The following is a 20,694-nucleotide window of genomic DNA, read 5'->3' on the forward strand; positions in this document are numbered from 1 at the left end:
AGCGGAGGGACTGCCTTTGGGGTGGGCGTATCCTTGCTCAGGGGTGGGAAGGCAGGACCTGGGCATCCGGGTTCCAGGAGGCAGGAGGTGAAGTGAGAACAAAGGCCAGAAGCTGAGAGTGAGGAAGAAGGAGGAGGCGTCGGAGGTTTAGGGCGAGATGAGAAATGTTCACTAGCCCTTCCAGAGAACGGCTGGTCGGGGCCCCCAGGGTCCCACCTGTTGTGCTAGTGTGGGTGTGACTTTGCTCGTCTCCTGGGCCCCGCAGGTGCAGGCATGGATCGGAGGGGAGGGTGAGGACAGACAAGTACGACAGAGCAGAGGATGTTTAAGGGATTGAAGGGCACGTGCTGGTCGTGATCTCCCTGGCTGGTTTCGCATTTAGGCTGGGGGGAGGGGGGAAAGGCGGGGCAGCAAGGGCCGAGGTACACAGCACCGTGTGCTGTGATCGGGGGTCGCCAGTCTCAGCTGGGACGAAAACCGCCGAGGTCAGCGTAGCAGAGAGTGTGCAAGGGGGGACAGGCTCGTGGGCAGAGAGTGGGATGCATCACGTGGGGACTGTGGAGTGTTTAGCTAGGTGTAGTGACCTGGAAGAGCGTGGCGGAGGCCGAATGGAGGTTCAGGAAAGGGGTGGTTCGAGGCAATGGAGATGCCCGAGAGCTGGAAAGGTCATTGACCTACAGAAGTTCTCGGGATTAAGACACAAGTAGTGATGGAGACATTCCGCCCAAGTGAGAGAAAAGCAGGCGAGACTGACCCGGGACTAGCAGAGGATAGTGACAACAAGGACACTTTGTACTTGATAATCAAGTCCATGGCGTGAGACCCGAGGTGAGGCTTTGGGGGAAACAAGGGAGGGAGAATGAAGGGTCTCACTGTGGCCCTGAGGAGCAGGGCAGACACCCACCCCCACCTCCTCATCCAGGGGTACAAGGACTGAGAGAGGAGGAGCAGCCACCCCTGAGGGGGCTGCAGGGAGGGGAGCGGCCCCGGGGTGAGCCAAGTTCCTCTTGGGACAAGGGGGGAGGGGCGGGGGGAGGTAGAGGAATGGGTGATGTAATAATAATCCAATAGATATAGGTCATATCCTAGGTATTATAGGCCATGTAATAGATCTGTTATATAATGCACAAATTATAGTATTGTTTTGTGTGGAGACAGCTTTTTAAAAAAGGCAGCGAGCTATTCAACATCAAATTCTTCTCGCAGGACAGCAGTTCCTTCCCTAAACGTTTGGCTCACGAACCCGAGCGTTGGAGCTGTGTGCTCGAGTGTTTCTCCCGCAGAGCCCGGCACATGGAAGGCTTCGCTGGATAAATGAACACAAACGTCATGACGACCGGCCACCCTCCAGGGGAATATGGCAGCGGCCTAGAGTTCCCAAGCAAATGTTCTGTCCCCTGCAGGTTCCGTTGTTCCACGCCACACACACCTACTGAGAACAGAGTGCCTGCTACATTCTGGCTTTGAGCAGGACCCAGAAAGTGCCTGCGTCAGTGGGGGAACGTTTAGATGGGTGCAAGGCATGAGCACAAGATTGGATTTTTGAATGAAGAGCCTTGTGCGGTTGAGATGTGTTTCCATTATTTGCCATCTTACTCACAGTGGGCTCGTTTTTATTTATGCGTGACTAGACTTTCATCAGCTCCGCTGTCTCTGAGGGTCCCAGGTTCCCCTGCGTGTGTTTGTGTGTGAGTGGGGGTGGTGTGTGTTGTGTGTGGAACAGCAGAGGGCAGTAGACCTGGGGGAAAGGGTCACCTCTCTGTCACTTCTCCCCTCTCCTGGCTTCCTTCCTTTCATCAGGTTTGAAACTCTAGAGTGTTGAGTGCAGAATTATTGGAAAATAGGATGTTTAAGCATATTTTGTAGTACACTAATCCTATTTTTATAGGTCAAAGAGTGCCATTTGGATAAGTGAATGAAATTTATCTGTTTAAAGATACAGAAAGAATAAGTAAGAACATTCTAAGTATCTTTTACGACGTTGCATTGTAGCTACATGTTTTTCTAGGTTAGTCATATTATTTTGGTTCCATTCCGATGCACACAGCAGGAATTGGAGGAAACACCCCCCACACACACACCCCCATTCAGCAGTGGTGGGAATTCAGCGCTGAGTGGAGGCTTGTGCTTTTGAGGGACAGCCAGAGCTTCTATTTTTAAAAAGAAATCAGAATACTAGATGTTTAAATGTTGAGAACTATTCCTACTGTGCTTACAACGTGACAGAACCCCCCCCCCCAATTATTCATTCCACAGGTGGCCAGTCCGCAGTTTCTGATACGGACCGTCATCAGCAAAGCAGTGCTGCCATTTGTAATGTCTAATAAATGGCAGTTCCCTTCGGACTGTAATTCCAAATGAGCAGTTACCTGTGGATTTGTCCCCTAGAACAGTCTGCAGTGATGGAGATCTTCGGTGTGTCTGTTGTCGGATCCTGTAGCCACTAGCCCCATAGGACTGCTGAGCCCTGGGAACGGCGGGGGGGGGGGGGGGGNGGGGGGGGGGGGGGGGGGGGGCGGGGCTCCTGTGAGTAAGGAACCGCGTTTTAAATTTGTTTGAACTTCAATTTAAATAGCCACATGTGGCCAGTGGCTGCCCCAGGAGCTACTGAATTGGACCACACCGAGGTGCCCCACCTCTGATTCCTGAAGTGGAATGAGGAGACAAGGGAGCAACCCCACCCCAATATTGGTGGGGGCCAGGGCACAACTTAATACATCTACATATATGGAGCTGGTAAATCAAGCAGACACATTCTTAATGTGTCTCTTCCTCCCACCTGCAAGGCCAAGTTCAAATTCAGGTGCCTGGACTCCTAGGGCTTCTGCTGTGGAGCACGGGGCTTGGGGCGAGCAGAGTCCTTTATCCCCACCCCAGCTCCGTCCTGCGGCACACACGCCCTGGACAGAGTGGGACCCTTGGACCCCAAGGGCCATCTCTGGGACAATTCTCCTGTTCCTATGACATGTACCGCCTTTTCCCCCCTCTTGGCTGTAGCTTCATTGGACTTTGAGACACTGTGCACAGCTTTGCAGAAGCGTCGTTGTATAAAATGAGTTCCTGTATCGATCTGGCAGGGACCAAGGGCCTCCCCGCAGCATCATCATTCATTCAGCTGATGCCTTTGGGGGCCCAGCCTACTCACCACCTGGAAATGGAGGGATAATTGCTTTTGTAAATGGGCTTGCGCTGAATTTTTCAGAGGCAAATTAGGACTGAACTTGGCTCCTGCTTTTAAAGAATGTTTAAGAGCCGAGGCAAGGAATGGGTACAGGTGTGACTTTGGCCAAAGGTTAGTTAGCAAAGACGGTTCTCTTTGTTAAACGGCTCACTGGCCATCACGAAGTTGTCTGTGACAATCATTTATGCCGAAAGCACTGGGGAATGGTAGATGAGTTGCCCATTGCTTTTAATCCATGTGTAAATCAGTCCATTGGGTTCCATGTGATTAAAAAATCAAGTATCTGAATGCTTGGGGTGGGTAAGCGGATTATTATCTCAATGGCGTCTTCCAGACGATTTATTACAAAACCTGCTATTGAGGTAGATGAAAGGCGAAAAGATTAGTTGCAGGAAATGCGCGCAGGGATGTATGCGTAGCATTGGAGCAGTTTCCGTTGGAGGGCACCTTCCAAAGCTTATTTTAAGCAACGGACGGATCCCACTGTATTCTAGTTGGGGGCGCTTCCGCCCGTGGTTTTAACTGGGGAGGGGGTGGTCATCATTCCCACCTTGAGGGCTGGAGACCTCCACCCTGATTGTGCTGCAGCTCCCTCTTGTGGTGAAAAGGAAGAACAGGCACGCCGATGAGAAGAACTAGGTGGTCCCGCAGAGAACCGGGGAGGGTAAAGGGGGTGGTCTGCGAAGACTCAGGGCTATTAGTCAGCTGTCCCTGTAATTCAGGCCCGCCTGCAACAGGTTGCATGTCTTCTGCAGAATTGGACTCCGTTCTGTGGTTGCTGGTGCCCCTCCCCAGAGCACTCACATTTCCTTCCTCCCGAGTTTCCTCCCTACTGTACCCACCCGTCACGGTCAGAAGGTATCTCGGATGATTTCCTGTCTCACAAATGCTACCGTGATGGGAATTAATGTAAATACTTTACTGCCAAAATTCGCTTCCCCTTGTGTGACTGGGTTCGGAATATAAATGTTTGGCGATCTGGGGGGGTGGTTTTAGAAAGCGATGGTCTCTTTTTGTCAGTACCTTGACCTCATGTCTCCTGTGCCAACATCAATTTCCGTCTACTGAAACAGAGACTTTTGAAGTATTAGTAGGAATTGAAAGGCCTCGCTACAAGCTTTGTGATTCTTAGACCGAGTGACTTTGCTTGAGATTAAATTTGAAAGCACCGTCTGGCCCATGCGGTTATTTCTAAGGGATTCCGTAACCACTGGTCCGCGCTGAGCTCTCTGAGTCCGCTCTCTGGAGGGACTGCAACCCTGGGGCCGTTCAAGGGTGAGCGGCTAAGGCCACCCTCAACTAGTAACTGAGCAAAGCACCCAGGCAAGACGGAAGGTGGGGTTAACACAGGAGCTGGGAGAAGCGGGGAAAGGAACACGGTTCCCAGCAGGACTCACTGTTCTTTTGAGGGGGTGGATGGGCGTCATTCTAGCGCCATGGGATTTTAAGAGTCTGTCGTCTTCATCGCCTCGGGATTCTTGCCCACAGGGGACCCTGGGTGGTGGTGGTAGAAGAGCCGGGTGTCACAATGGCTACCCGGGGCTTCCAGTCTTGATGGACTAGATTGACTGCGCCAGAGAAGCATTTTATTAATGCAGGACCAACATTCTGAAATACTGAGTAGGGTGGGAAAAGGAAGGGCTTAAGAAAAGAAGAAAAAAAACCTTCGTAGACACAAAGAACAGGATGGTGGTTGCCAGAGCGGAAGGGGGGGGGGAGGTGGGAGAAGGTGAAGGGGGGGTGAGCAGTAACAGAAGAAGACACGACTTGTGGGGGACCCACAAGATAATATACAGATGGCGCATTACAGAACTGCACACTGTGAGATTTTATTCACCAGTGTCACCCCAATAAATCCAAAACAAATTTAAGTAACAAGAAGTAAAATCCTAAGTCGGTGAATAATCAGCGCTCTTTGGAGGGAGGAAATTCTGTCCTGTTGGCCTTCTCAGATGCATTTTAAATATCTTTTGAAGGTGCGATGAAGAGTTCACTAACAGGGTAAAGTGGGTTTGTTCTATAAGAAAATATGAAACACGTGCTATCTGTACATGTTGGCAAAAGAGTTTCCTCCTACCCTTCCAGGTTCAAAGTGGGGGCGGGGCACACCTGCACTGGGCCTTTTGCTGTGGGTCTGAGATTCTTCCACATGGTACCCGGCACACCAGCTATTAGGGTGTGGGGGGATGGGGCCTGGGCAATTCAAGAGGAAAAGACTGGCTTTTTGGATGTCCACATTTTTAATGGAAATATACAATCTACTGTTTCATAGAATATTTCCTTTTTTTCTGTTTCTCACTTTCCATGGACTTTTAGCTTTCTTGCTGGTGGGTCGGGGCTCTGATTCAGTGATTCAGTGTGTTCTGGCCAAATTAGGCTGAGAAACGTAACAATGGTGATGAATACAAGTGTCCGAACGACCCTTGATGTCGGTAGCGTCCAGAGTCAGTCAATAGACAGATGAGCATTCAGAAATCTTTCTTCGTATTCCCCTGTGGGTTCTGCCCAATGGTAACGTATTTGAGGAAAAGTCTGTTTTTCCTGGGGAAGAATAAGGCCAATGCCCTGGGTGAGCATTGCTCCGTGCAGGAAAAGCACTGAGCTGAGACCTGCTAGGCCTGTGTGCAGGGCTCTGGCAACACTGTTGAGAGCCCCCCAGCCTCTGGGCCCCTGGGAAGGACCTGGCAAGCGGCCCAGAGAGTGAGCGCTGCAGGAGCAGGTGGGGTGCCCCTGTGGGAGCAGGTGCAAAGGCCTGGAGCGTGCGGGAGCACGGAGATTTGGGGGAACTGCACAGTCTTCGTCATTGCTAAAGCAGAGCTACTGGCAGGGGCCTGGGGGGAGGGGAAACTTGAAGAGACTGCTCATAACTTCCATGATGAGTAGGCTTTTTTAAAAAAGAAATTTTTATTGATTGATTTTAGAGAGAGAGAGAGGAAGGGGGAAGAGAGAGAGAGAGACATGGTATCATTTTGTTGTTCCACTTATTTATACACTCATTGGTTGATTCTTGCATGTGTCCTGACTGGGGATTGAACCTGTAACTTTGGCATGTTGGGATGACCCTATAACCAACTGAGCTACCTGGTCAGGGCCCCGTAGTGCACTGTCTTAACTTTCCATCTTGGAGCCAGCAGGATGCCATTCATCCATTTTACACAGGAATAACATACCTACCGTTCGGTTAGATGGTAAGGGATGCCTAAAAGTCAAAAAGAAAACAAAAACAGTGACGTCCGATGGGCGTCGGCCAACAGGATGCGATGGAATGTGAAGTTGGTGTGGGCCAGTCTCGGAGCAGAGAGACCGCTATGGGTTGTAGCCATCGGGGGCGTGTCCTCGATGGACGAACAAAGGGCATCACACCTTGAAGAGCAAGCAGCAAAGAAGGGAGATGCTGGATCGAGGCCGGGGGTTCTCCATGGCCGACAAAGACAAAGGCTGGTGGAAGGGGGGAGGCGAGACTCTTTTCCTAATTGCCCCAGAGTCGGTGGCACCACCTCACTCCATTTGAGTCCAAGTGTGGGGACAGCTGAAGCAAGGTGGCTGAGTGTCCGAGAGATGGGGTCATCATCTGAGCCCCCAGACCAGGCAGTGTGGGCTCCGTGGAGCTTGAGGACCAGTGTCTGACCTTCTGGAGTTGCGGGCAGTCCTGTAAAGGTTTATATGAACTCAGTCAGTATGGAGAACCTACTGTGTGCATGGAGAACCTATTATGTGCACGCACCAAGCTACCTCTTGGCCATGAAAGTGGGCTCTGTTGCATCACCTGGGCACCTGATTTGCCTACCAGCTCTGCCTCTCGGCTCTGGAAGACCGTGGCCTATGGGGAGGAAAATGTGAGTGGTTTTCTGGGTATCTGTGGATTCACAGCTACCTGCCTGATGCCCTCAGGCCTGAACCACGCCCCAGACTCTTCTTAGAAACCAGACGCCTGGGCCATAAGTGTAACCGCACAGCCAGCTCAAACTGCTCCTGTCCTGTTTCTGACAAGACCAGGAACCAAAGTTGGAACCTTGGATCCGCCACTTGGGAGTAACACTCGTGAAAAAACCACTCACGAGTAAGCCCGGGAATCCTTAATCGCTACCCTGTCCCAGCCTGTCCCGAGCCCTGGGCCAGGGAGACAGATCTGCAGCCTGTCTCTCACCTCCTTTCCCGTCCGTTTTCAAATGGAAGCCTTTCCTTCTCTCGAAAGCCCGGGCTGTGATACTGGCTTTTATGCACATCGAGCAGAGAGCCCTTGTTCAGCTACCCAGGCACGGATTTTGACCGTTGGGTTGCATTTGCTCTGGAACAAATTCACGCTGAGGATTGCATTCATCCAGATGCAATGCGTGCACCTGGAACAGGTAGTTATTTACCTTTGCTGGAGGCTCTTCCTGCTCTTTCTGGGCCTCACCGTTTGCGGGGATGTGAACTCTCCCTTTTTGATAGGAGAAAAAGCAGCGATGAAAAAAATGCAGCCGAAGCTTGGAACCCAGCAGGGAAAGGAACACGGTTCCAATCCCTGAAATTCACCAGTTTGGGGGCGCTGGCACCATTTCCAGCCATTGTGGGAGATAATTAGCTGCGCCAGTCTCTACCCTATGGGGGTGGGGATGCTGTGCTGGGCGTGTGGAAGGGACCAAAATACACGGTGGCTTATTCCAATATTCCAAAATGTCCTGCTGGAATTTCCAATAAGGTGAGACGTGAAAGCGGGTGAACAGCTGGTGACGGATAGATGTTTTGCTTTTGCATACTGTCATTTCCCTTTGCTTTTGGTTGTTATTTTTCAGTCCTCACCCGAGGATATGTTTATTGATTTGCGGGGGATGGGTGAGAGAAAGAAACAGTTGGTTCCCTCCTGTATGTGCTTCGACCAGGGGTCGAACCCACCACCTAGGTAGGTGCCCTGACGGGAATCGAGCCTGCAGCCTTTTGGTGTACGAGATGACGCTCCAAGCAACTAAGCCGCCCAGCCAGGACTGTGTGCTACTATTTCAAGGAGTCCTGGCCTGAGCTTCGCTCAATGTCCCCGCTAGGCTCCGTGTAAGTTGTGTGAGCGAATCCTCTGAGATAAAATTTTTAAGCAATAAAATGTTGACAAAGCGTAGGGAAAACAATGAGCGCAACAGTTTGATGCAGTTTAATTAACTGTTTGATACAACCCAGCTGGATTCAAAGAGTCCTAGCAGGCGGGGTTGCCACACCTGAACTTGGTTTGCCCTGCAAGATCAGGCCGTGCTACCCTGGCTCCTGGAATGAGCGGAGGACTGTCCTTGCCCACTGCCGCTGGACGCTGACTCCAGGTGGTGCAAATACAGGTCTGATGTTTGTTCCCCAGAGCGCCTTGCAGACTCGCACCAATCGCCGAGCTGCCGAAACCTGGAGTTCTCCGCGGCTTTCCCCTCTTCCTTCCGCTCCTTCTAGAAAGGGTTCTCTTCTCTGAGTGGAATAGCGGCCAAGTCTGGCCGGGTTGGAGGTCGGCTCGGTGCCTGCATCTCCTGGGTCAGGGGGAGCTCTGGCCATCATTTCATTCCAGGAGCAGCAAAGCCCAACTCAGTTGAAAAGGCAGAGAGGGAGAGAGGTAACCGAACACAGCAGCCCTCCGTGTTCTTGCTCATATGCTTAGTGAGGGGCCCACTTTTGGAAGAGCACGTTCCCTGGGGAAATTCCAAAAGGCAAGCTGCCGCTTTCCTGCTCGGCTTGGCCGATCGCCAAGGCATCCAGGCCAGCCACCGAGGGACAGAAATACAACCGGTGGCAATTCCTTTGCACCACGTGAAACCGCCTCTGCCGCCAAAGACTCCAGTGGCTTTGGGAACAGAGATCAGCAGCAGCCCCACGCTGCCCGGCTCCGCGGGGAGGGAAGGTCGCAGCACAATGGTAAGAACCTCCGGCTTTCCCCAGACCTGCTTTGTTATTGGAGACGGAATACTTAGCAGGAGCTGATGACCATGGCTGTTGGTGGCACGAAACTGACAGTCACCTGAGCCTTGGGGCACTGTCAGCTTTGCATGAGAAGGGCAGGAACACCCTTGCAACCAGCACACTGATTTTGGAAAAAAACGATCCCTTCCATGTCAGGGGTAATGCCGCCTCGTAATTGAGAGGGCCTGCTTGCTGGGCTGTGCCAGGCAGGGGACCGTCTCATGGTGACCGCAAATGTGAGCCCTGATGAGAGCTGTCTCTGACGTGCATGCTTTTGTCTGGATGTCACTGTCGTTCTCAGGAGACTTCTCCAGAGAAGTGCTCGCCTGCTTCCTTGGTATTTGCACGTGTGGGTACAAGCCCGTTCGTACTGAAGTCGCGTTCTAGTCTGACAAGTGGATTGTAACAGTCTGTGAGTCTTGCTGCTGACTGGAGGCATTCAATGTTACTACAGCAAACTTCGGAGTGGTTTCTTTCCCCTTTACGCAGGCAGGGGTGACAAGAGCCCACACTGCACCCGAAAGTGTTGTGCGACTTTGTTGGGGGGAAGTTCATTGCATGCAAGGGGCAAAGCACGCGTTGCCAGGGTCAGGTATGCCTCCGTGGAGACAGGAGGTTCGACTTGGCCTTGGAAATGCCTGTGGGCTTAGTGCACAGCCTCTGCTCCCTGTGTGACTTCTCTTCATCACTCAGGGTAAATGGAGGTGGCGGTGACCCGGTCTAACCGTGAACTCCCTACACGTTTTCTTTAAGGAATTCAGGGTGAAGGACATTGGTAATAATATTACATAACATTTAGGAGAAAATAAAACCTATTACTATATAGAGAGAATGCCTGAAATACACTTATTTGACGGCACAGCTGATGTGTGGGAAATGATTATTCCGTTCATAATCCGGATGAATGGAGTGCTGGGGGGGGCGGTGGATGTGGGAATTTATAGACGTCGGTCTGCCTTTCTAGAGCCTCAAAAACGGGGGCAGCAGAGCCGACTTATGAGACCTTTCCGTTCACTTCCCATCTGTCCCCCACCCGAGGTCGTCAGTCATAAGCGAACAGACCCCCGGAATGAAGCTGCAAAGATGAGGGTCAGATTTTTCTCTCCCTGAAGTCCGGTACCCTTTGCCATCCCTGCCACTGCAGAAGCCCCTTGGACCTGCGCCGAAGTCCCATGACGACAGGTACCCCTCCTGAACCGGCAGGAGGGGTGAAAACCGGCCCATCCAGCCTGAGGATCACACGGGGCTCCTTAGTGCTTGGCAATATTTTGGCTGGTTTCTTGGGGCGTAATCATTCTCTTCTTGAGCAGCCTGAGAACATTCCTTGGAGGATTAGGAAGCGAGGGGCTGAAGTGCAGAGAGTCCCCGCCAGCACCCTCCAGCGTGGGCGCCGTGGAAGCACAGGGACAGGCTCCCCCGGTAGATGGGAGACTTTGAGGAGCTGGGCAGGGGCTGGCACCACTTAAGGGCAACAGCCCAGCCTGCTGGGAAAGTGCACGGACTTCCCAAGGAGCCCACTCCCCTTCCGAGTTGGGGGCAGGGGCCCTGGGAGCTGAGAGGGTGACCGAAACAGGGGGCGTGTGACTTCGAGCTGCTTGCATCCCACCATCCTCTGGGTATTTTGATTAATTACTATTTAGAGAATGGGCAGGAGTGAGGGGGCGGGGAATGACCCAATTTTACCGAAGCTCTGGTCTACACGAGTTCTTCTAACTACAAACACTGAAATGATAACACTTTTGTTGGGAAGACATCCCGACCTTTGGCCAGCTTTCCTTTTGGTGAGAACTCCATCCAGAAAGCGGTGGGTTCACAAACCAGCCTCTGGTCGTGAGGGGAGTGAGTCTACAGATCAGACTTTCATTCAGTCCCTTCCCTGATGCGGAGGAAACCGCCCTGTTTCCGATGTGGTCGGTTTCCTCATCCCAGAGGGAAGACACTCCCTGTGCCCGCGGCCCTCTCCTCGGCCTCGTTCAAGGCCGGAGCCCCTCAGCACTTGCTGGGTGTCCTACCAAATGGCTTCTGGGGGCTTGTTTTTGTCCTAGTGACAAATTTTTAAGGCATGCAAATAATGAAATCCATACTACATTATGACAAACAACTCTATTCCAAAGCAAATGAAATGCTAGATGTTTTCAATAGTATTTTATAAATATGTAGGGTGTGTGTGCTATATACCAAGTGTTTTAAACACGTGAGTAATCTTCATCTCTCCTTTTAGACATCTCTCCTTTTATAATGTCATTAATATCATCACCATCACCATCCCGATTGCACTGAGGTTCGGCTCAGAGAAGTTAGGTAACTTCCTCAGGACACACAGCTAGTAAGAGGCAGTGCCAAGGTGGGAACAGATGCAGGACCCTAAGTTCTTAAACTTCCTCATCACACAGCCTTCTTAGAGCCAAGGGGAGCCAGGCCAAACCTTCAGCGATGCAGTCTCCAAAACTTCCAGTCTTCACATCCGACCTGCTCTTCCCAAGGTCTGTTCCTTCCGTTTGACGTCACCTGTTCTGGGGTCCCCGCATTTGCGTTCTGTTGGTCCTGTGATTTGTAATAGGACTTATGCATTTGGTCTTTGTCCTGTTCCTGGCACGGAGCTCCTGAAACCCTTGGTATTTCCTAAGCGATGAGAGCAGTAGAAGTGCTTTTTGTTTCGTTAGTGAGGTGACTTTTGGAGTGCACCTAAGGATGGGGACCGAATGCCAAGAGAACCATCTGTATGATTAGAAGATGGGAACGGTCAGTCCCACCCCCTGACCTCTGGGGAGGGGAGAGGGGCTGGAGGCTGGACCAATCCCAATCACCAATGGGCAATGACCTAATCAATTGTGCCTATGTAATGAAGCCTCCATGAGAAACCCAAGAAGATGGGGTTAGAGAGCTTTGGGGATGGGGACCCCAAAGGAGTTGTGGGACAACAGTGCTCGTGGAAAGGGCACAGAAGCTCCTAGCCCCTTCCCACCTCCCTCACACCCTTCATCTCTTGCTCCTGGCCGCTCCTGAGCTCATACCCTTTCACAATAAATCGGTCACTGAGTAAGGGACCTGTCTCTCTGAGTTCTGTGAGCCGTCCTGGCCACTTAATTGAACTCAGGGAGGCAGCAACCTGTGATTTACAGCCAGTTGGCCAGGGGTACGGGTGACGACCTGGGCTTGTGACGGACGTCTGAAGCTCATGCGTGGGGCCGTCCTGTGGGATGAACCCTCAGCCTATGGAGTCTGATGCCCTCACCCGGTAGACAGTGTCAGAACAGACTTGAATTCTTGACACCCAGGTACCGTCAGAGAGCTACTTGACGTTGTGTGTATGTGTGGAGGGAAGCCCCCTCCCCACCCCACCCTCATGTGGAAATTGGAACCTAATCTACATACCCGCACTATAATTCATACCTTATGTTCCCACTCTGGCTAACTCCCCTTCCTTAAGTTATGGAACGAGAATGAAATCACTGTGTTACCCACCTGCTATCATGGGATTTTTAGACAGTATTTGTTCTAATTCTCCAACAACTGCTGTTCTTACCTGCAAAGCAGGGTAATGTTCTTGCCGCCACTGGGTCACTGCGATCATCGCATTAACGTGGGTCTAAAGTAGGATGTCTGACTCAGCTGGAGACCATGGCAGACAGGACAGTGGGACACAAATGGGAAAGAAACCAAAGTAGGAGATGAGGTGAATGGAAAACTCACCTGCAGTGGCCACTGATTGGATGGGAAACCTGCAGAAGAAAAGGGAAGACGCTGGCCCTTGAAGCAAGTGGCTCGACAAAGGTGGACACAGGTCCCCGACTGCGATTCCTACATTCCCTGGCACCTCAAAATGTGGCATGGCCTGGGTGTCACAAAGTGAGTAAAGAAAATGACGTACGTCAAGGAAGAAAAGTCGGTCAGTCGGAATGTATAGCGGATGACTTCTATAGCTTGTCAACCAAACTCCAATAAGGTATTCAGAAGTGAGTGTCTGGGAGGGGTGTAGAGGCTTCAGGTAGAACGTGGGTTTTGGATTATGCCCCTGAGAAGGTGGAGATTATACACAGCCATTTGTCCTCGGGTTTTATAAGTTTGACGGTGACATGTAGAGGACACATGGTTATAGCTGGGAAATTACTAATAGATGGAGGGCAGTTTTCCTAATAATTGATCACCTGTACCCGTGGTAAGATGAATGGGAAGACGTGGAGGACAGTGGGTGGGTAGGATACCTGCTCTTCTCAAAAATAAAACTACATGGAATAAAGGGGTGAGTCATTGTATTAATTAGGGTGGGGAAATTCTGATGGTCAAAAAAGGGGGTATTGTGGTGACAGTTTTAGGGAATGGAATGTGCTAGTATCTCTGAGTTTCTCCTTGAATATCATATCAAGAGCCTTAGAAATGATAACTTACTCATATCGACAACATAACATAGACGAATAGTCTCTCTCATGCATTTTTCTGTGGTCTCCTGTGAGGGAACTGTGCTCAATGAGTTAAAGGAAGCACAAAGCTGAAAACGAGCAACTATGGACGAGGTTTAAATTTTCATGCCATTGGCCAGCCTCACTGGTACAGGTGACTCATGATGGATGCCGGACTGGTCCCGTTTGGTCAGAAGACCCAGAGAAAGTCTATATGGGGTGATGGATGGAGGGCACCCTCTGACGTGGCTGCTGATTAAGCATAAGGTTGATTGTAAAATCAATGTACTAGATGAAAGGCCTAGAATAAAACACTAATCAGCTGGATAACCCAGAAATGAAATAGGTTCAAGATGGATGAAGTCTCTGGAGAGATGCGGAGGGGAGTGGAGGGAAATGGTCTAGTTCAGGTCGCTCGCTCCAGCTGCACCTTTACATGCCTTCCTGCTAACGTGGACATGGGAATAACATCAAAATCCTCCTTAGGTCCTTTCGCTTGAGCTTGTAATCGTCCACATTCACTCTCCTCTGCCTTTCGTTTTCCTGCTTCAGCAGGAACGAACGCTTCGTATTCAGTGGCGTTCTCAGGTGCCTCTCAGTGTTCGTCTCTGTCCATCAGCTCTTCCCATCTTGCTTTGTGTGTTTCGCAATCCAGTATGTGGACACTCTGCCCAGACATCCTTGGCCGTGGGCATCTGTTCATCAGCCCTCTGAGGGGCCCAGACGCCCCAGAACACACCTCCCTCAGCCACCCTCTCTCGTAGCCCCTTCTAGAAGGGCGAGTATATGTATTTATTTAGAGAACTTTGGTGTTGGGATTTTGAAATTTGCTGTAGGTTTAAAGCTTTTGCCACAAAAGAACTTGGATTAATGTCCTCATTTATTTAACTACTGTGTTTACTTTAGTCTTAATAGCAAAATTAAAATACAGTAAAACATGTATATAAATGTCTTAAGAAATGGATAAAAATCTCTCCTAAAGAGAAAGGGGGATCACACCCACTAAACAAATCTCACTATTATACTAGCTGTTATGCTCAGGCTATCTGATTTCTGTGTTTCTTCTAACACTTTGGAGAAGGGTTTATTTGGGTCCTTTGCTCATTTTTCAGTTGGATTTTTTTTGGTGTTAAGTTATATAAGTTCTTTATAAATTTTGGATATTAATCCCTTATCAGATGTATCATTGGCAAATATATTTTCCCATTCAGTGGGTTGTCTTCAAATTTTGTTAATAGTTTCCTTTGCTGTGCAAATATTTTTTAGTTTGATGAAGTCCCATTTAGTTACTTCTTCTTTTGTTTCCTTGCCTGAGGAGATACGTCAGAAAAAATATTAACCATGAGAAATGCCCAAGATTTTACTGCCTAGGTTTCCTTCTAGGGTTTGTATGGTTTCAAGTCTAACATTTAAATCTGTAATCCATTTTGTATTTATTCTCGAGTGAGGTATAAGAAGTGGTCTAGTTTCATTTTTTGCGTGTATCAGTTTCATTTTCCCAACACCAGTTACTGACTAGACCCTCTTCATTCCACGGTACGTACTTGCCTCGTCTGTCAAATATCAGTTGACCATAAAGGCACGAGTTTATTGCCGGGCTCTCCGTTCCATTCCATTGATCTATACACCTGTTCTGAGGCCAGTACCATGCTGTTTTGATTACGATGGCCTTGTAGTGTACTTTGATCTGGGGTAGCCTGATTCTTCTAACTTTGTTCTTTCTTGGAGCTGCTGTTGCTGTTTGGGGGTCTTTTGTGATTTCATATAAATTTGGGGGATATCTGTTCTAGTTCCCTGAAATACACTGTTGGTATCTTAATAGGAATTGCACTGAATCTAGAGATTGCTTTAGGTGGTATTGACACATTAGCAGTGCTAATTCTTCCTTTCCTTGACCATGGCACGTGCTTCCATTTATTTGTATCTTCTTCCGTGTCTCTCTTCAGTATCTTATAATCTTCCAAATGTAGGCCTTTTACTTCCGTTAAATTTATTCCTAGGTATTCTATTTTATTTGTATTATGTTTTAATATTACTTGTTAATCCTAATGCAAGGATATGTTTATCAATTTTAGGGAGAGAGAAAGGCGGGATAGAGGGAGGGGGAGCGAGAGAGAGAGAGAGAGAGAGAGAAACGTTGATCAGCTGACTCCCACACACACCCCGACTGGGGATTGAACCCCCAACCTGTTGGTGTACAGGACAGCGCTCCCACCAACTGAGCCGCACAGCCAGGCCTTTTTTAAAAAATGTAATTGTAAATGGGATTGTTTTTCTTAGTTTCCCTTCCTGATAACTCATTATTGGTGTATGAAAAGACATTGATTTTTTTTTCTGTGATTCTCTTGACGAAATATAGGTCCCCTCAGAGCAAGGACATTACGTACGGAGGGCCTGGGTCAGTGCCTTGCAAAGAGTGGGTGTTCGATAGGTATCTGTGGAATGAATAAGTGAAACAACAAAAAGGGAACAATATACTCAGTATATTAAAGGGACACGGTACGGGGCAGAGTATGGGTATAGATTGCCCTGTCTGCATGAAAGCGGGGCAGCACAGACACGAATATACCCCTATATCAGGTCGAAATACAAATTCTGGGGTGCTCCAAACCTGGTGAGAGGCGTTGCTTCTGAGATAGACAACTCTCTCAAGGCTGCCTGTCCCCTCCTCTTTCCCCCCAAAAAACAACTAAAAAGGTTAAAGAGAATACCTTACTCCTTCTGTATTTTATGGAGGAGTTAGATCTCCGGGGAAGTAGAAAGTACCGTTGCTGGATTCCTGTGGAATGTGGCCTCTCGGTATCTTTTGTGTATTTTTGAAAGCTTCTGTTTATTATAGGGAACAAGAATTGACATTTTGGGGTCATTTTACTCCTTGCCATCTGTCACGAAAACTTTGGCTCGGGAATGGTATGGGCACGATGTCAAGTTGGCAACATTTAGAGTGTGATTTTTTTTTTAATCTGGAAAATTCAAAGTCTGTATCTCAGTCTCATTTTCAACAACCACATTTTTCTGTAAACTCTGCCTTTTGTCTTTTTGGCTTTTTTCCCCCCCTTAACCCCTGTGGCTTTGCCCCTGTGGCTTTTCTATTTGGGTTTTCTGTGCCTCAAATCTAACTGGGAAAAAGTGGACAAAATTGCCCAGGAGTGTGGCCTCCATCAGCACCCCGCCCGTCCCCCACCCCTGCCATTTGCAGTGACTCTCCCATGAGGCCCCACCCTGGGGCCCAGCCTCAAACACTCAGCAGCCTGCTAGGCTTTGTGCCAGGTGAGTTGTCCGAGGATCGCGTTGGGAAACAGAGGATATCATTTGCTTCTCTGTGGTTGCACTGAAACCCCCACGACTGGCTGGTGAAGTTTCAGAGACAGGTTGGTGGTCTTGAGCTTCGGAAGGCAGATTTCTAAGGACTCACCCTCTGCTTCTGAGCAAGGGCACAGGCCACACAAAGACGGGGTGAAGGCCCTGCCTCTATTATCCCACAGTCTCTTAGACTTCACAAGGAGCCCCCTAAATTGGCAGCTTCCACTGTGACCCGGTCTTATGAGAAACTAATTTGCTTGAATTTTCCAATAGGAACCAGTGACTTACTTCCGATAGTCATCCTTGGTAATGTCAGTATGTCTCATTAATGTTACTCTGTTTCCTCCCTCCTACCCTACCCAGGAGTCTCTGCGGTCTTTGGACCTGTGTATACAGGGTAGGACAAACAGCTGTGAGTACATGCAACGCAGAGTTCATTTTTGTATTATCATGTATTCATTCTTGTATTATTTTTCAAAAGAACAACTGTAAACCTACTTTTGTGCCACCTCATATAGTAGATGGCCTGGGAAAAATATTTTCAGACCCCCAAAGTAATATGAATTAAAGTGACCACCCTAGTTTCTGACTCCGGTAAGTGGCTGCTCAGTACATGTTTATCAGTCATGACGCTGTAGGACTCACGGCAGGGAGTTTCATTGCCTTCACCATCCCATGAATCCCCCCTTCCACTTCCGTCTGCTCCCCCACATCGCCAGTGAGCCGGGATCATTTCACTTTAGCTCACGGTGAGCAAAGCAGGCGCTTTCTGGGATCTGCTCACGGGGTTCCTCTGGCCATCAGGGCCTCCGACTTAGCCCCCAGGTTGGGTTTAGGGTACTTAAGGGACTCTCAGCAACCAGTGGTGCTGAGAGTGTCCCTGAGCCTTCTGACTCAGAGCTCCCCTCACTTTAGTAGCTTCTAACGTAGTTGTGATTAGGAGTCTGGTTTTTACTGGCCTCAGTGACGAAGGACTACCTGGGACATGTGGCTCTCCAGTGGTCTTGGAACCGAGGATAAGATAGCTGAGAAGATAAAGGAAATCTACAGGTTAATTGGATGCTTGTCTATTCTGATGTTTGTGGCCTAAATGTCTATCACTCTGTCGTCAAAGTTAAATCCATCTGTTAGGCCAGGGACAGCCAGTGTTGGTCAGTGTCGCTGCTCTTCTTCTTGTGTTTGTTTTCCCCTAAAACAGCTAAAACAAAGGAAATGTAAAAGATAAGCCATGGATGTGACCTACAGCGGGCACACCATGGGCACAGGCCACATGCGCCATTGTTTGAGTTCCTAGTGAGAGTGAACTATGAGGAGCTTGGTGGGTGATGTGGATGAAAGACTTAATCACCCTATGGAACTGACTTACCTTTAATTCTCTAGAAAGGGTCATCCAAGGGCATCTCTTTCCTCCTTTGAAAGAAGCCCTGGCTGGTGTAGCTCAGTGGATTGAGCGCGGGCCTGCGAACCAGCCGATCACGGTTCGGTTCCCAGTCGGGGCACATGCCTGGGTTGCGGGCCGGTTCCCAGCAGGGGACCCACGAGAGGCAACCATACATTGATATTTCTCTCCCTCTCTCCTTCCCTTCCCCTCTAAAGATAAATAAATAAATAAATCTTTAAAAAAAGAGAGAAAGAAAGAGACCATGGCTGCCCTGACTGATGTGGCTCGGTGGGTGGGGCATCGTTCTGCAAAGGGAGAGGTCGTTGGTTCGATCCCTGTCAGGCCACATGCCTGGTTTGCAGGCCAGGCCCCCAGTTAGGGGTGTGCGAGGGGCAGCTGATTGGTGTTTCTCACACCCATTGATTTTTCACTTCCTCTCTTTTTCCCTCCCTTCCCCTCTCTCTAAAATTAATAAATAAAATATTTTTTAAAAGAAATCATGACCACACAAACCTTTAACAAACATGTGTATTCTTCAGAGTGAGATGACCCAGACTTGTCTTATGGAGCAACTCTTAAATCTAACCCGCATTTCTTTGGAGATGCGTTGAATTGCTCAGGGCTTGGGTGTGAGGCTTGTGGTCAGCTTGCAGGAAAGTGGAGAAGGCAGGGCCAGAGGACATGCCAAGTCCACGGACAAGACCTGCCCAGGAATGAGGAAAGAGCAGCCCAATATCAGAGGCACCCTCTGGGGGGACTACTGAGCCAGCGGGGCGGGGGGGCGGGGCATGTTGTTGTCAGTGTTCACCGAGAACCAACAATGGTTAGCACACAGAGATGGGCACCCAGCACCAGACTCCAAGAAGAAGGTCAGCCGTGACTACCACCACCAGACTTTGGGGCCTGGGCCGCCTAGGACAGGGACCCCATTGTAGCAAGGGATGGAGAGTTAACATGGAGAAACCAGCCAGCCACCAGGGGCAGGAAGCGAGTGGGGGTCTATGTTGAGCACATGGATGACTGGTGGTCATTCTGGGGGTGATGGACTGAGTGTTTGCGTCTCCCCTAAATTCGCATATTGAAGTCCACATCCCCAAAGTGCTTGTGAAGCACTTTGCTGGATTTTGAGGGGGGACATTTTGGAGGTAACTAGGTTTAGGTGAACTCGTGAACATGGGCCTGCAGGATGGGGTTGGTGTCCCTGTAAGAAGAGACTAGAGCCCCTTCTCTCTCTCTGCCATGGGAGGACACAGGACGAGTGGCCAGCCACCTGCAAGCCAGGAAGGGCACCCTCACGAGGAATCAAATTAGCCATCACCTTAATCTTGGACATCTAGCCCCTAGAATTATGAGAAAATAAATTTTATTTTATGAAGAAATCCTCATGGTGATTTAAAGGTGCAGAAGTAGTGATTAATCTTGAACATAAAAAAGAAACAGGTGAGCCGAGCGGAGCCGGGGACTTGAGCGGAGGCTGAACTTGGGATCTGGCAAGATGGCCAGGCTGCCCCACGGGATTACCAAGGAAACCCAGCATTTGCTGGCAGAACCAGTTCCCAGCACTAAAGCAGAACCAGATGAGAGCAACGCCCATTATTTTCATGGGGTCATTGCTGGCCCTCAGATTCCCCCTTTGATGGAGGGGCTTTGAAACTTGAACTATTTCTTCCAGAAACATACCTAGTGGCAGCACCTAAAGTGCATTTCATGACCAAAATGGATCGTCCTACAAGGTGGGACGATAGACAAGGTGGGAAGAATACGTGTAGATATTTTGGAAGGTAAGTGGTGCCCGCCGCTGCGGGCCCGCACAGTTCTGCCGGTCGGGCCAGGCTTCGGGAAGTGCTCCCTGTCCGGACGATCCAGTAGCACATGAGGCGGCAGAGCAGCGGGAGGCCAAGGAAGCCCAAGCCGTGGCACAGCTGGAGCACGGGCCGGGCCGTGTGCCAGGAATAATATTTACATCGGTCTGATCATCGAGTGCACATCACTTCTGCTGTTCTGACAAGACTTCTTCCTTTTCTGTTTGTGTTTAACGGACACGGTCTCAGAAACATTACAGAATCAAAGCCTGGCATCTCCAGTCCCTGGGTGATTAAATGCACATCAGCAAATCTAAAAAGAAAAAGAAAAGAAACGGTGATGTAGACGTCACTGAGTTAAAAAGCAACAGTGGTGATCAGTCAGAAAAACAGCAAACACATGTTATGCGATTTTCCTGGATTATCCCTGGAACTCTGTTGATACCTATTGGGAAAATATTTCCATTCTTGTTTACAGAACCCACAGTTAAACTTTGGCTTCTGACTTGGTTTTTTGAGGGTTAAGTCTTTCCAGAAAGTGTCTTCTCGCTCCTGAGTTAAATGCAAACGTCTTCCGCAGAACCGAGGTTAAACCGCTTTTGGCCGACGTCAAAGTTGGATCTGCCTCAAAGGAAATTCTATTTGGCTTCAAGGGTTATTTGAACTTTCTCAAGATCAAGGATCCCTTTTCGTGTTAATATCACTTGTGACATC

General features: G+C 49.5%; 1 protein-coding gene across 2 annotated transcripts in view; it reads left to right on the forward strand.

Moving 5' to 3' along the window:
- The window catches only part of PLD5 (phospholipase D family member 5), a 234,341-nt gene that overhangs the window by 45,522 nt on the left and 168,125 nt on the right, over positions 1–20,694 (forward strand). Inside the window, exon 1 of one of the 2 annotated variants that reach the window (XM_037057471.1) lies at positions 8,717–9,049. The exons of the other annotated variant lie outside the window; for it this stretch is intronic. Coding sequence (XP_036913366.1) covers positions 9,047–9,049 — 3 coding nt within the window. The 5' untranslated portion in view covers positions 8,717–9,046. Of the gene's footprint in view, positions 1–8,716; positions 9,050–20,694 lie in introns of those variants that run through there. 2 annotated transcript variants of the gene reach the window in all.

Source organism: Sturnira hondurensis, unplaced genomic scaffold (assembly GCF_014824575.4).
Source record: "Sturnira hondurensis isolate 20B ecotype Veracruz unplaced genomic scaffold, ASM1482457v3 Scaffold0000942, whole genome shotgun sequence".
Lineage (NCBI taxonomy): Eukaryota > Metazoa > Chordata > Mammalia > Chiroptera > Phyllostomidae > Sturnira > Sturnira hondurensis.